Below are 14,746 nucleotides of genomic sequence, written 5' to 3' on the forward strand. Positions count from 1 at the left end.
AGGTAATAGTAGTGGTAGTGGCGACACTCAGGAAGGAGGGAATCCTGTTCATCCTTACCTGGACGACTGGCTGATCAGAGCAGAATCACCGGAGGAGAGCCACCGAGCAACCAACAGAGTCATAACTCTACTGGAAAGCCTAGGATGGGTGGTCAATACAAACAAGAGGCTCCCTACAGCCATCGCAGTCGCTGGAATACCTAGGAGTCCGATTCGACACCAAGGAGGACAAGGTTAGTCTGACCCCCACAAGGAGATCAAAGCTGCCGGGGACCGACTCCAGACCTGTTGAGCGCCACCCGGCCCACAGCATGGGATACCTACAAGTCCTCGGTCTAATGGCATCCACACTGGAAGTGGTACCATGGGCGCGAGCCCACATGAGACCCTTGCAGCGCTCTCTCCTATCACGGTGGAGTCCACGACCCCAGAACTACACCGTGCATCTTCCTCTTACCGACCAGAGTTCGGATCCAGCTAAGATGGTGGCTGCAGTCCAACCACATGAGCCGGGGAATCAAGAATATCCTCGCGACCTGGACCCTGCTCACCACAGATGCCAGCCTACGCGGATGGGGAGCACACTGCGAAGAGCTAACCGCCCAAGGGCGGTGGAACGAAGTCGAGTCGGGGTGGAACATCAACCGATTAGAAGCACGGGCAGTCCGGCTAGCCTGCCTGCGGCTTGCCACAGATTCGAAACAAAGCAGTCAGAGTGATGTCGGACAACGCCACCACGGTGGCCTACATCAACAGACAGGGCGGAACCAGAAGCCACAGGTATCCTTAGAAATAGCCCCCCTGATGACCTGGGCGGAAGCAAATCTCCAGGACATCTCCGCCGTCCACATCGCCGGGAAGGACAACAACCACAGCAGACTTCCTCAGCAGAGAAAGCCTAAACCCCCGGGAGAATGGAAGCTGTCAATCACAGCCTTCAAGATGATAGTGGATCGGTGGGGGGACACTAGTCATGGATCTTCTGGCAAACAGATCCAACGCCCAAGTACCAGATACTTCACTCACAGGCGAGATCCGCAGTCTCAAGGGATCGACGCCCTGGTACAGACCTGGCCACCGGGGACCCTCCTATACGCCTTTCCCCCATGGCCCCTGCTGGGCGCAATCATTCACAAGACTCAGCGACACAGAGGTCTAGTTCTTCTGGTGGCCCCGGACTGGCCAAGAAGACCCTGGCACGCAGACATGAGAAGACTACTGGCAAACTGCTACTACTACTGGCAAACTGCCCCTGCCCCCACACAGGGACCTACTACAAACAAGGCCCCCATCCTTCACGAGGATCCAGCTCAATTCTCTCTTATGGTCTGGCCATTGAGAGGGCCCGACTGAGGAAGAGGGGATACTCGGGGGCAGTAATAGATACCCTCCGAGCACGCAAGTTCTCCACATCGCTAACATATATAAGAATCTGGAGAGTTTTTGAGGCCTGGTGCGAAGATCACAACATCGAACCACACTCCTCTAAAGTCCCCAATAATCTTAGACTTCCTACAGAATGGACTCCAGAAGGGCCTGTCCCTCAACTCAATCAAGGTACAATGAAGGCAAAATCTCACAGTAAAAACGTTTAAAAATGTATCTGAAGCAGAAAGCCTGTGAGGGAGTCAGTTGGACCGTAAAATCAATCCTAGGATTGATTTTAGACTACAGGCATCTATTCTTTATCTTATCCTGACGGCTATTATAGATCGCCTTCCTTTGTGCTTTCTGGGTCAGTTGGACCGTTACATGATCGAGGGGTTAACGGGGCACTTAGAGAAGATAATACCATTGCGGAAAGATTAAATGATTTCTTTGCTTCAGTGTTTACTGAAGAGGATGTTGGGGAGATACCCGCATCAGAGAAGGTTTTCATGGGGTAATGATTCAGATGGGACTGAACCAAATCACGGTGAACCTAGAAGATGTGGTAGGCCTAATTGACAAACTGAAGAGTAGTAAATCACCTGGACCTGATAGTATACACCCCAGGGTTCTGAAGGAACTCAAAATTTAAATTTAAGACCTATTAGTAAAAATTTGTAACCTATCATTAAAATCATCTATTGTACCTGAAGACTGGAGGGTGGCTAATGTAACCCAATATTTACAAAGGGCTCCGGGTCGATTCGAGAAAACTACAAACCAGTTAGCCTGACTTCAATGCCAGGAAAAATAGTGAAAATGTTTCTAAATATCAAAATCACAGAACATATAGAAAGACATGGTTTAATGGGACAAAGTCAGCATGGCTTTACCCAGGGCAAGTCTTGCCTCAAAAATCTGCTTCACTTTTTTGAAGGAGTTAATAACACGTGGATAAAGGTGAACCGGTAATGTAGTATACTTGGATTTTCAGAAGGCGTTTGACAAAGTTCCTCATGAGAGGCTTCTAGGAAATGTAGAAGTCATGGGAGAGGTTGGTGATGTCCTTCGTGGATTGCAAACTGGCTAAAAGACAGGAAACAGAGAGTAGGATTAAAAAGGGACAATTTTCTCAGTGGCAGGGAGTGGGGCAGTGGAGTGCCTCAGGGATCTGTATTGGGACCCTTACTTTTCAATATATTTATAAATGATCTGGAAAGAAATACGACAAGTGAGGTAATCAAATTTGCAGATGATACAAAATTATTCAAAGTAGTTAAATCACAAGCAGATTGTGATAAATTGCAGGAGGACCTTGTGAGACTGGAAAATTGGGCATCGAAATGGCAGATGAAGTTTTAATGTGGATAAGTGCAAGGTGATGCATATAGGGAAAAATAACCCATGCTATAGTTACATAATGTTAGGTTCCATATGAGGAGCTACCACCCAAGAAAGAGATCTAGGAGTCATAGTGGATAACACATTGAAATCATCGGTTCAGTGTGCTGTGGCAGTCAAAAAAGCAAACAGAATGTTGGGAATTATTAGAAAGGGAATGGTGAATAAAATGGAAAATGTAATAATGCCTCTATCGCTCCATGGTCAGACCGCATCTTGAATACTGTTTACAATTCTGGTCACCGCATCTCAAAAAAGATATAGTTGCGATGGAGAAGGTACAGAGAAGGACAACCAAAATGATAAAAGGAATGGAACAGCTCCCCTGTGAGGAAAGACTAAAGAGGTTAGGACTTTTCAGCTTGGAGAAGAGAGGGGATATGATAGAGATGTTTAAAATCATGAGAGGTCTAGATCTGGTAAATGTGAATCGGTTATTTACTCTTTCAGATAATAGACTAGGGGGGTACTCCATGAAGTTAGCATGTGGCACATTTAAAACTATCGGTGAAAGTTCTTTTCTTTTTCACCCAACGCACAATTAAACTCTGGAATTTGTTGCCAGAGGATGTGGTTAGTGCAATTAGTGTAGCTGTGTTTAAAAAAGGATTGGATAAGTTCTTGGAGGAGAAGTCCATTAACCTCCTATTAATTAAGTTGAGTTAGAAAATAGCCACTGCTATTACTAGTAACAGTAAACATGGAATAGACCTTAGTTTTTGGGTATTTGCCAGGTTCTTATGGCCTGGATTGGCCACTGTTGGTGACAGGATGCTGGGCTTGATGGACCCTTGGTCTGACCCAGTATGGCATGATGTTATGTTCTCAAAGAAGGAGGATTGAGTGCATGAGTTTTGGAAAGCAGATATCAGTTCATATAATTAAAACAAAACATATAAAGAGCAGTACATACAGAGCATATGTGGTTACTGTTGGACAATGAAAAACCGGCTGCTTCATCAGTGGTATGCGTGTGGTAGTATTCTCATCTGGCGAAAATCATATGATCCATCATTTTTCAACACTGACAAGTATTATCACTAAATAAGGTATTAAGGGATCCTCCATAGAAGCAAATAAGAGAGGTAGGAATATTAAGGACCTGCTTGTACATTTATCCTTACTTCCGAAGATACAGTCGCAGGCATCACCAATAATTGGGCATACAGAATGGAAATTGCAATTTTTTCACACAAACCATTACAGAGCGCAGAGGACTGATCATAGTTCTGGGAAAATCATTAAACTGTTTGGAAACACTAATTGCCGTATGACACTGTATTTTTTACAGTGTCCGTGCAATACAGTGTACATAGAACGCACGACACATGGTATCAAGATGCGATTGACAGAACATAAATGCGTTAATACTGGCAAAGTTCAAACCCCAGTTGTATCTCAATGTTTAGAACACAATCATCAATTTGTAGATTTCAAATGGGGAATTTTCGAACATGTGACTGAGTCTCCCAGAAAGGGTAATTGTAATGTACTCCTCAGTACGGTCACTCTGAGAGGTAAACCTTGAAATAGAATGGTAATTGGTGACTCTGAATATATTTCACTTGGTTGGAATAAATATCAGTACCCGGAATTTTAGGTTGTCCCTTCCGGTCCTGACTTGTTGTCAAGAAAAGTAATGGCGAAAGAAGGTAATGCTAAAGAAGAGTTTTCTGTTTTCTGCTAGTCATTGCCTTTTGAAAACAACTTAAGTGAATATTACCTGTGCCGTTTTGGAAAAAATGTAAAAATGAGGGCATGATATTTCCCTTTTTCACAAAGTAATATATCCCATATGTATGTATGTTTTTACTCTCGTTCTAGCAACTATTTGGTATTAAACAATTGACAAAGAAATGCTGGTATATGATAACATCCCCCGACGCAGATATTTGAAACGACCTGTGTCAGGGAGTTCTGTCATGCAGTGTGAATAAGTTTACTTGCATATAAAAAATGAAAAAATATTGACATTTGACTGATGATTAAGCATAGGCAAAGAGGTTGTTTTGTGATACTGGGGAGTGCCTATTAATGGCCACAGTAGATGGTTAAATATTTGATTGTGAAGGACTGTTGATGTGTTGTTGTCATTCTATTCATTAGCTGAATACATTCCTAGAATCAAACATGGCGGATCCAGGAGAAGCACATGCAAACTGACAAATTTTTCTTGAAAAATGTCTTTAGTGAAGAGATGAAATTTATTTTGACACATACGATTTTATATTAAAGGGAGATGATGGTTTGTTTTAATTGACTGTTGTGTGGTTTTAAATGTTTATTCATAGTGAAAAATTCAACATAAACAGTTTGCAGAATTTGGCCCCGATGAAGGAAAAGACCCAAATACAATAACATAGGACTCGAGACCAGCATCCCCTCCTATTGGTACCCTCCCACTTCCCTCTCGCTCATGTACAAAAAACAACTGAACAACAATATGGCATTAAAAAGTAAGGCCGCAGTTTATAAAAACACGACACGAGGTCTGCAACTTATACATAACACCAAAAGTTAATCCCCCCCCCACACCTTTTCATTCCTCATGACCCTCTTCGCTTACACACTTGTCCCAATGGTAAGCCTACTTTAACCACCCTTCCACGTTACCCCGCCCACGGCACCAGTGAGGGTAAGCTGCGGCTGAGCATCAGCCCCCCCCCTTGCTCTTTAGGTCTTCTCGTCCAGCCAGCCACAAGCTACACGAGCATTTTTCCCCCCCCTCCATTGTCCTTCACAAATCAAACAATACATTACAACTTATGGGCTTGGTTTTCAGCCACAAACAAAGGTAAACCTGTTTGTCTTTGTTTCCCCCACTGCGGCCAGCTACTATTTCATTTGTGCTTGAATCCTTCCTCCAGGGCATATTATTAAAATAATCCATGCCAATGTCCAAAAGATGAACCCCGTCACAGCAATAAGCCCCCAATATCTCCCAAGACCAATTGTGTCTTACCGAAAAACCACCCTGTTGAACTAACCATTGCCTTATTGGCAATTCAGTTTCTTACACCGTTACGCCATAAGGGTTTCATCATGATGTTTAATCCGAAAGTATAACATCGGACCAACCCACTTTCGTACCCGGCATGCTATTTATAATAGTTGCCAAATCTTTGCGCATAATTGCCACTAGTTTCCCTGCAGGTCAGCTTATTTATGTCATTTCCTCCCAAATAAATAATAAGCAACTTTGGAACCACCCCATATTTGTATTTTGCCCCGGAGACAAGCAAGCAACTCTCCCCATCGCATTCCCCCTTTGCCGAACCAACGCACAATCCACTGGCAGGTGTTTAAATTCAAAATTTTGCCGTAAGACCTCTTCACAGTTCTCCGCTGTGCACGATGGACAAAAGAATGACCCACGACCCAGGCACATTCTCGATTAGGCACCACCCCTTCCGTGTCTGCAAGACAAAGAATTGCATTAACCAAAATACACAGAATCCCCTCGCTCCCATCTCTCCCAACAAACTACTTCCGCACATAGGTCCGAAATGCCTCAGACTTCCAACGGCCTAGCGCCTGAATCCAGTGCGCCGACCACCCCAACTCTGCCGCTGTTGTCGCCGCTCCAATCCTAAATGAATGCGGTGAGTACTTCCCCACGTCCCACCCTAAAATTTCCACCGCGCATTGCAACACATGAGAAAATAGGTAAATGGTTATCGGTAAACCATCCTGGTGTACCAATAAGTGCCCCCAAATTTTGGGCCTTACCCTTACAAAAGCTTGAGCATTCCTTACTGGACAAACAAGATCATTATGGGCTCGTATCAAGGAAATCCAAGCTCCTTTTCCTTTTTGGTCTGTCTTGGATTTCCTAATGCGCATTGTCACTCGATGCTCATAAACCCGCACATCCTGAGCCAGCAAGCCAGATCCATCTCTGCACGCCTTAGATCTGGCAACCAGTTTGCTGATCCTTAAGGCTCCGAAAAATGCCAAAGAAAATGCTAGTCTGAACAACAATATCTCATATCCCGACCGACAAACTATTCTTAACAAGTCAGTATATCGTATCGGCCTATGTTTATCTTTCTCACTAAAAAACTGCTAGTTGGATTTCCCCAACCCCCCAGTTTCTGAAAAAAACCGCGAATCCCGCCAATTGACACCGGACCGATGTTAGTGAATAACCTGCCCCTTTGGCCCACAAAATAAATTGGACCACATCGCCTTCACGCACCCCCCCCCCCCCCCCCCCCCATTCCATCCCAAAGATATCAAAAAACGAGACACCGCTCCTCTGCCCGCCATGTAAGATCTCCATGTCGCTGGTGCCAGTGATTGGCGGATCAAGTTCCACGTTTCATCGTGCCAAGTTGCCAAAGATGCTCTGGGAAATTCTCTCCCTACGAACTCGCGTGCAGTGCCTCTGCCCTGCAGACGTCCCACTTGAAACGAGAGAAAGCATCCGCAATCAGGTTCAAGTTCCCCGGCACAAGTCTTGCTCGTATGGTTACATTCCATCTCAAGCATAAAATAACCATCTCCCTCAGCAAGGCTGACACCCTAGAGCACTTTGCAGCCTGTTTGTTAAGTACTTGAACCACCCCTAAGTTATCGCACCACCACATTACTTTCTTATTGGCCAACTCCATACCCCAAATGGTCAAAGCCACTATCATCGGGAAAAGCTCCAGGAATGTGATGTTCCTTGTTAACCCATCATATACCCATTGCTAATGGCGATAAGTGCATCCTATTAAAAGGCCGAACGGCAAACTGCCCTACCACTCTCCCTAATTGAATTTCAGTCTGTAATTTGTCACGCAGTACATCAGCCAGTCTGAACTTTGTAGATGGAGCAAAAGTGACATTCCTTCTCTTCGTAACTGTTTATCACTCACCTCTTCCTCTGATGACTCTTCAGAGGAGGATGAAAATTTATTTTCTTTTTTTTTTCCTATCTTTATATAACCAAGGTGTTACCTTAGTATAATCACCTTGATCCCTCTGAAATTTGTTGACCATCATTTTCTTAAATTCATGTACTTGTGTCTTAACACTGTTCAGTTTTCTATCAAATTCCTCCCTACCAAAAGATTTTTCAAGATGGCTAATTTGTTCTTGTAATTGTTCTTGTGATGGACTCAATGTGATTGTGATAGTTTCTATTATCAATACCATTAAGGCACATTTGTTTTGGACAGATTTTTACATTTTACATTTATTCCTGCACTGATGTACATAAACATGCCCAAGAATTATCATCAAGATTCCTGAAACAAGGTTATTCTAATAAAACCATATATAGGAGTTTACAAAAGGGCATTATATGCTAACCACGAGAATCTCCTCACAGGTAATAAAACTAATTGAGTCGACCAGTATGTTCTATTCCTTTTTCCAAGTATACTTCCAGTATTAAAAAGGATAATGCAAAAATATTGGCATATCTCGTCAGGGGTCACATTATTCAATAAATTTCCTGTATTCGCTATTCAAAAAAGGAGATCCCTTAAGGACAGTTTGGTTTTTTTTCCAATTTTGTTGACTCCAGTGATGATTGCGGCAATTTAAGGGGACAGTACCCATGCGGTGAGTGCTCAGTATGTACTCACGTACTGAGTATAACTGTATTCAAACATCCAAGCCTGATGCGGGAGAATACACTTACTGACCATTATACATGTAAATCAACCTAAGTGGTATATGCAGTAGTATGCCCATGTAATCCGTTCAGTAGGGATCCGCATTAGAGAACACTTCAGTTGTATACGGACAAATAAGAAGCATGCACCATTAGTGGAACATTGGGTTAAGATGGCCCACGGTGAGCAAGATCTAAAATTTTTCGTTATTCATCAGGAATTGAACAATCAATCATGGAGGATACATCTCCAGACAGCTCATTTATAAAGAACAGTTTATTTTTCAATGGCACAAGCTCAGCCCTTCAGGTCTTAATCAAGAATTGATTGACCAGCATTATTATGAAATGCTTCTCGATTAATTCCTTTAGTAACCTAAGATGATATGTGGTAGTGACATAATATGACGTCTCCTGGATGCCTATCTAAGACATAGTGAAGCACATACGCAGCAGCAGTGGATTTTTTTGACAAGCACAGAGGTACAAAGATTGCGATAATGGCAGGTTAAGTAATTGTTTGACTTATGGGTTTAATGTAGCTTATTTCACAATTTCAACGGATCTTGAATTCCTCGCCCTCCCTTGCCCTCCCTCCACACCCCAGCCAGGCCTTCGTATGGGATAATAAAACCAAAACTAAACCCCTCAGTCAACAAAGAACTACCGCTGAGTCCGGATAAGATCTCAAACCCTCTACTAAAGCTTCGAGCACAATTGGAGACTCCGCCTTCTGGTACAATACTTCATAACTTAGCACCCTTGGTAACGGACTGCACCCTGTTCTTGAGGGCACTTAGTGGCCGAATGCACGCCTCCCGCATGTAGCACAGGCATGCTTGAATTTGCATTCAGGAAACAAGCACGTAAGCTTGTTAAACCTCCAGCAGATGTCTGATCCACTTCCCGTGTTTTTAACACCTTGCTCGAGCTTGCGAAAACTTCCGGGACCCTCGAAAGGAAACCCCTTGTTTCCTCTGACTGCAGATCCCGTTGCACTAGCGCTAACCCCTCCACCCGCTCCCACACTTCTGCTAGTGCTTGCTCCCTTATTCGTCACATGTGTTAACCACAGATGAATGTCTTGCGATCCCCAAAGACATAAATTTCTTCCCAGCCATTTTATCCCGGAACTTTTCATCATAATTGAGCCAAGCCCAACCCTTCGTAATCCTTAAAAGCTCCTAAAATGTTGTCAGCATATGCCAACAAAGCGCTTGTACTGGGGTGGGATCAAATGACTTGACTATGCTTGCCAAGCGTAAGAAAACCACGAAACCCAATTGACTGTATTCTTGGAGATTTTTGGTCCAACCCCTTCCCTCTTATTCTTCTTTTTGGCTTTCTTAGTAGCCTTCCTTCCGCCTCTTCTTACCCTCTAACAATTTAAAAATATTTACAAATTTACATCTTCTAATACGCTTCACTAAACGCTTGGGCACCTCTTTCCCACAATTCTGCCAAAGCCGGATGTCCCATATCATGCCTTGGACCCTCCTCCAACGCCGTGCACAAGCCTGACCCTTGTTCACTCGAACTCGAAGAAGACTAACTCGAACTGCTGCTAGTGCGAGACCTCTTCTTCCTCCTAGCATGTTTACTACCCGTCCGCGCTTCCCCTTTTTCCATCATACCTTTTCCAACACCCGATGCGCTGCTTCCGGGACTCCCAATGCACCGCTGCTCCGGCCGTCCCTCATCGCCCCTCCTTTCATGCCTCGATTCTTTCCTCCGCGCTGGAAAATCTTGCTCTCACATGCCTCCTGTCTGGACGGCCCTGGGACCTCGCCGTCATCAGTGCCTGCAAACATTCCTGCACCCCAGCCCTCACACGCTCCCTAGCAGAGCCACCGTGGTGCGCTGCCAAAGCCCTGGCCCTGGGAACCACTCACCCTATCACCTTTCCTGAACTCGTCCCCCGGCCACTCCCTCCCGGGAAAAATTCCTCGCCAAGGGAATCACCCATAGCTGGTTGCCAACCCCTGATGCCCTCCCCTCCCTGCTACATTAAGGTAATTACTAAATTTAGAGCAGGTGTCCCAGGATGTCAGCTATAAGTGCGGCTAGTGGGAGCACCAGGCTCCCTACCAAAGCTGGGAGAGGGGGCCTGGGGGCAGGACCTTCCCCCCATCCATGGAGCCCGGGATTCTCTAACCCCTCTGGCCCTGCCTCTGGGCTGGCTGCTTGCCCTTCCCTCCTGCTCTGCTACGACGCTGCACTGCTCGCTGGATCTCTGGGGAAGCAGGACCCTGGGGACGCTGGAACCCGCAGGAGAAAAAGGGCAATGGCGCCACCCCCTATGAACACGGCTCTGCCCTCGACCGGCCCGAACCTTGAGTGCATCCGGCATGCGCGGAGAGGATGCCTGAGGCACGTGCCTCTTATGGCCTCGCGGCCGCGCTGCTGTGCGTTGGGGCAAGCAGCTCCGAAGCCACGAGAGCACCAGAAGCAGATGTCTCCAGCCGGAAAAACGGACGCACAGCTGAGGGAGGCCGGAACCTCGGAGGGGCACCGGGTCCCTGCGCAGCTGATTGGGATGACTTTCGTCAACCTGTGCGCATGAGATAGAGGTACGGGGGGGGGGGGAAGCAGGGGAAATGGGAGGAGAAAAATCATCTGGCTCGGGACCACTCTCACCCGAGTCTACAATGGGGAGGGGGGGGCCCGAAGGGGGGCTCCGAACCGGAAGGGAAAGGGGCTGGCCTCCGGAGACGACCTCTGCAGTCGGCCAAAGCGCCGGTCCAGTGCAAACTACCACAGCTTTCCCCGGGGGGGGCGGTCGAGCCCAGAGTCAGCCCCCTCGCGCGCTGTGGTCGCCTTAGGCTGACTGAGGCCTCCCCGACAAATGGGACGCTTGTCTTGTCTCTGGCTCTCCTCATTCCCCTTGGGAACAGGAATTCCTGCCCGCCTGAAAAATTATAAAAAATCGAAAAAGGCAGTCTGGGATCCTCCGTTGAGCAAAAGCAGTCACCTGTCACTTGCTTTGCCGCTGGTACCCCAACTGCCTTCGCTCGCGCCGACACTGACTATTTGCTTACATGGTAACCAATAGCATCGCAGCAATTTGAAATCGCTGTTATTGCCATTGGCTACCTCAATCCCCCACCCTGCCTACGCTCCCTGCCGCTCGTGCCTAAGTTTTATATACGGCAGCCCGAGGCTTGCTCTGTCCGCCTTCTCTTCATGTTGGGTTGGCACTTACGATATTTATCAAATGGATGTGTCATTGAAATTGTGTGGTTAAGGAGAGAAACTATGATAATCAAACTGCCAACCCTAGACCTAAGAGTTATTAATATTACTCCCTCAGATCAAGTATGGGAGCTTGGAATATAGATCGATGACAACTTCACGATGAAAAAACATATAAGCAAATTAATCAAAACAGGATACACCAAGCTCTGAAATTATAACATGGGCTGAAACCTTTACTAACAATACAGGACTTCTGAACTGTCTTACAAACTCTAATATTTTCAGACTACTGCAACTCCCTATTGCTAGGCCTACCCACAGGACTACTAAAACTACTACAGTTACTTCAAAATGCCAGTACTAGATTCTTACTAGGGGCAAGGAAATTTGACCACATCACCCCCTCGCTGATAGCACTGCATTGGCTTCTTGTACAATCCAAAATAATTATAAAGTATTAACTCTAATTTTCAGTATCAATAATATTAACCATGCTTATTAGGAGCGACACTTCAACATACACACCACTGAGAACCTTTAAGATCACAAAACAAAGGACTTCTAAAGGTGCCTTCTATCCAGAACACGCACCAAATTGCAAATTAGAGACAAATGTTTTCCATAGCGGGCCCCCAAGTTATAAAACTGTCTTCCAGAGTCATACATCAGGTAACAGAAATAAAGTTTCAAGCATGAGTTGAAATCATGGCTCTTTAGAAATGCATATGATTTAACGTAAAATACCAATATGCTGATAAATACGATTGTCAGTACCAGAGACAATGTTAGCGGAGCGAGCAATAAGGACCAAACGATATAAAGTGTATTGTTAGTAGAATTAGAATTTGTATTTGCTGTTGTGTTGACCTAGAAAATGCATGGATATGAACTAGAATATGCATTTGCTGTTGTGTTGACCCAGAATATAAATGTTGACACAGTATGTGAATGTCAACCAAGAATTTTAATGATGATTTTGTAAATCATTGTGATCTACTTTTGGAATGACTGTATATAAAATGTCTAAATAAACTATAACTCTTTATTTTATATGTACAGAAAGTCTGAAAAAAATATAGCACTAGTTTGAGACCTGATTAAAAAATTTGAACTGCATTATAGTTAAAATGCTGGTATAAGATACCGTCACAGTTAACCACTCTTAAATGATATATTGCAAGCTCTATTTACTTATAATGGCTTCAGAATTAAAATATTGTTTTTTCAAACTGTTTTTCTAAACAATTTGTGGTTTATTGCCACAGAAAATGGCTTTATTTTTGTTTCATATTTAAATTCCACCAGTAAATAGAGATTTACAACTGAGATTTTGAATCTGAAAACTGTTTGAAACTGTTTGCTAGGTATCGCTTTATTTATTTATTTATTTATTTTGTAGAGTGTACACCAGAAATGCCAGCAAGTGCTCAACAATTTGAACCATCCACGATTTACATTTACAGAAGATGAGAAGGAAGCAGACATCCTTTACAATTTTTCCCACATCAAAGATTACAGGTTCCATGCAGATAATTGTCAGCAAGCAAAAATTGTATAGTACAAGCAGGAGAACATGTACTAATGAAACTCATGTTTTCTCATTTCTGACAGAAAACTGAGTGAAGAGAGACCTCATGTGATGCTGAATCAGTTTCCATGTGAGAACCTCCTGACTGTGAAGGATTGTTTGGCTTCTATATCAAGGCGCATTGGAGGTTCTGATGGGCCAAAATGGCTGCCCCGCACTTTTAACCTTCAAACAGAATTAACCCAATTCATAAGTATTTTCAGCACCGTGAATGGAGGTAAATCATTTTCACACTTTTTTTGGTTTTTTTTATCCTAAGAAGTGCTTTCTAAGTAGGTGGTATTGCATTACTTGAGCAAGTAGCATTCTTTTTGTTCTATTTTCAACATTTTACCTGGGTATCTAAGCAGTAACCCAAATATAAAATACGGAACTGAAAATGCCCTCCATGGCCTGAGTAAAAGCACTCATGCTATACTTTATCTGCATCAAAAAGCGGGGGGGGAGGCAGATAACCAGGGGTACTAAAATTCATTCAGGTGCCTTACAAAATCTGAAAAACACTCTTCATGCCTCCAGTAGCCAAAAGCATAGATAAAATACTGTGAACAGTGCACAGGCCACACAAAGATACAACTTCCTCATGACTCTTTTCTGATTAAATCAAGCCTTAAAAAGACTAAAAAGTCAAAAGCATACCCCAGTGCTTCGACTTCTGGACATCACTGGTAAGGTATATATTTTTTTTAAATTCCTTATCCCACCAGATAAATACAGAATGCATGGATTTAGACCCCTGCCAGCAGATGGAGACCGAAGATTCAGATTCGCCGATGTCACCCCTTATAGGGCACTGAAAGTCTGGAGCACTTCAGTATTTCTCTAATTTCAGCAGATGGTAGTGGAGTTAATCCTGCAGCCTGGTTGTCTTGGGGACAAATTGTTCCTTGGAGGTAGGGATGAGCAGTGGGGATCAGTGGCCCCCCTTCTGGCTTGGTTTTGTTACATGTGAAGTGGGATTTGAAAGCTCCCTTTTTTCCTTCCTTGCCTGCTGTGAATCTGATCTTCCTTCATTTGGGGTTAATATTAGTCCCTGGGAAGGATGAAGAGAGCCTCCGCCAGGAGTGACTGAGCAAGTGGTCTTTCTTCTTTCAGGGAAGTATACTTTTGCTTTGGGCTATAAAGTTTAAAAAAAAACAAAAAACAGTCCACTTCAAGCAGGGATTTTCAGTCAGCAGCTGGAAAAAAACAGCAGTGAGCTGCAGTAGTGTAAGCAGGTTTAGAAGTACAGGGATCTGCCAGCTGCCCTCCCACCTTACTTGTGATCCTAAGTCAGGGAAAAGACGTGTTTTCTCCTTAGAAATAGACTTTTCTTTTATCAGATTTGGCCAGGACATAGCATTAGAAAATAATTCCTATACTTTAACATCCTGGCTACTAAACACCAGTTTTCCTTAAAGAAAGTTCTGTATCATGGGTGGTAACAAAATATCAATAGGAAGTGGAGATGATGAGCGGTTATACACTAGAGGTAAATAACCCAAAAACTGAGATGATATAGCACTAAGAGCTCACAGATCCTTGTCGAATGACTCAAAAAAGTGAAGACTTAGTTCCCTGTACGTACCCGGATCAGTCCAGACTCCTGG

The 14,746-nt window shown here is 44.2% G+C and overlaps 1 protein-coding gene across 1 annotated transcript in view; it reads left to right on the plus strand.

The window, feature by feature from the left end:
• The window catches only part of TTLL12 (tubulin tyrosine ligase like 12), a 335,487-nt gene that overhangs the window by 172,652 nt on the left and 148,089 nt on the right, over window positions 1-14,746 (plus strand). Inside the window, exons 7-8 of the mRNA XM_029600086.1 lie at window positions 12,971-13,087; window positions 13,181-13,364. Of these exons, the coding sequence (XP_029455946.1) occupies window positions 12,971-13,087; window positions 13,181-13,364 (301 nt within the window). The remainder of the gene's footprint in view (window positions 1-12,970; window positions 13,088-13,180; window positions 13,365-14,746) is intronic.

The sequence above is a fragment of the Rhinatrema bivittatum genome, chromosome 4, assembly GCF_901001135.1.
Source record: "Rhinatrema bivittatum chromosome 4, aRhiBiv1.1, whole genome shotgun sequence".
Lineage (NCBI taxonomy): Eukaryota > Metazoa > Chordata > Amphibia > Gymnophiona > Rhinatrematidae > Rhinatrema > Rhinatrema bivittatum.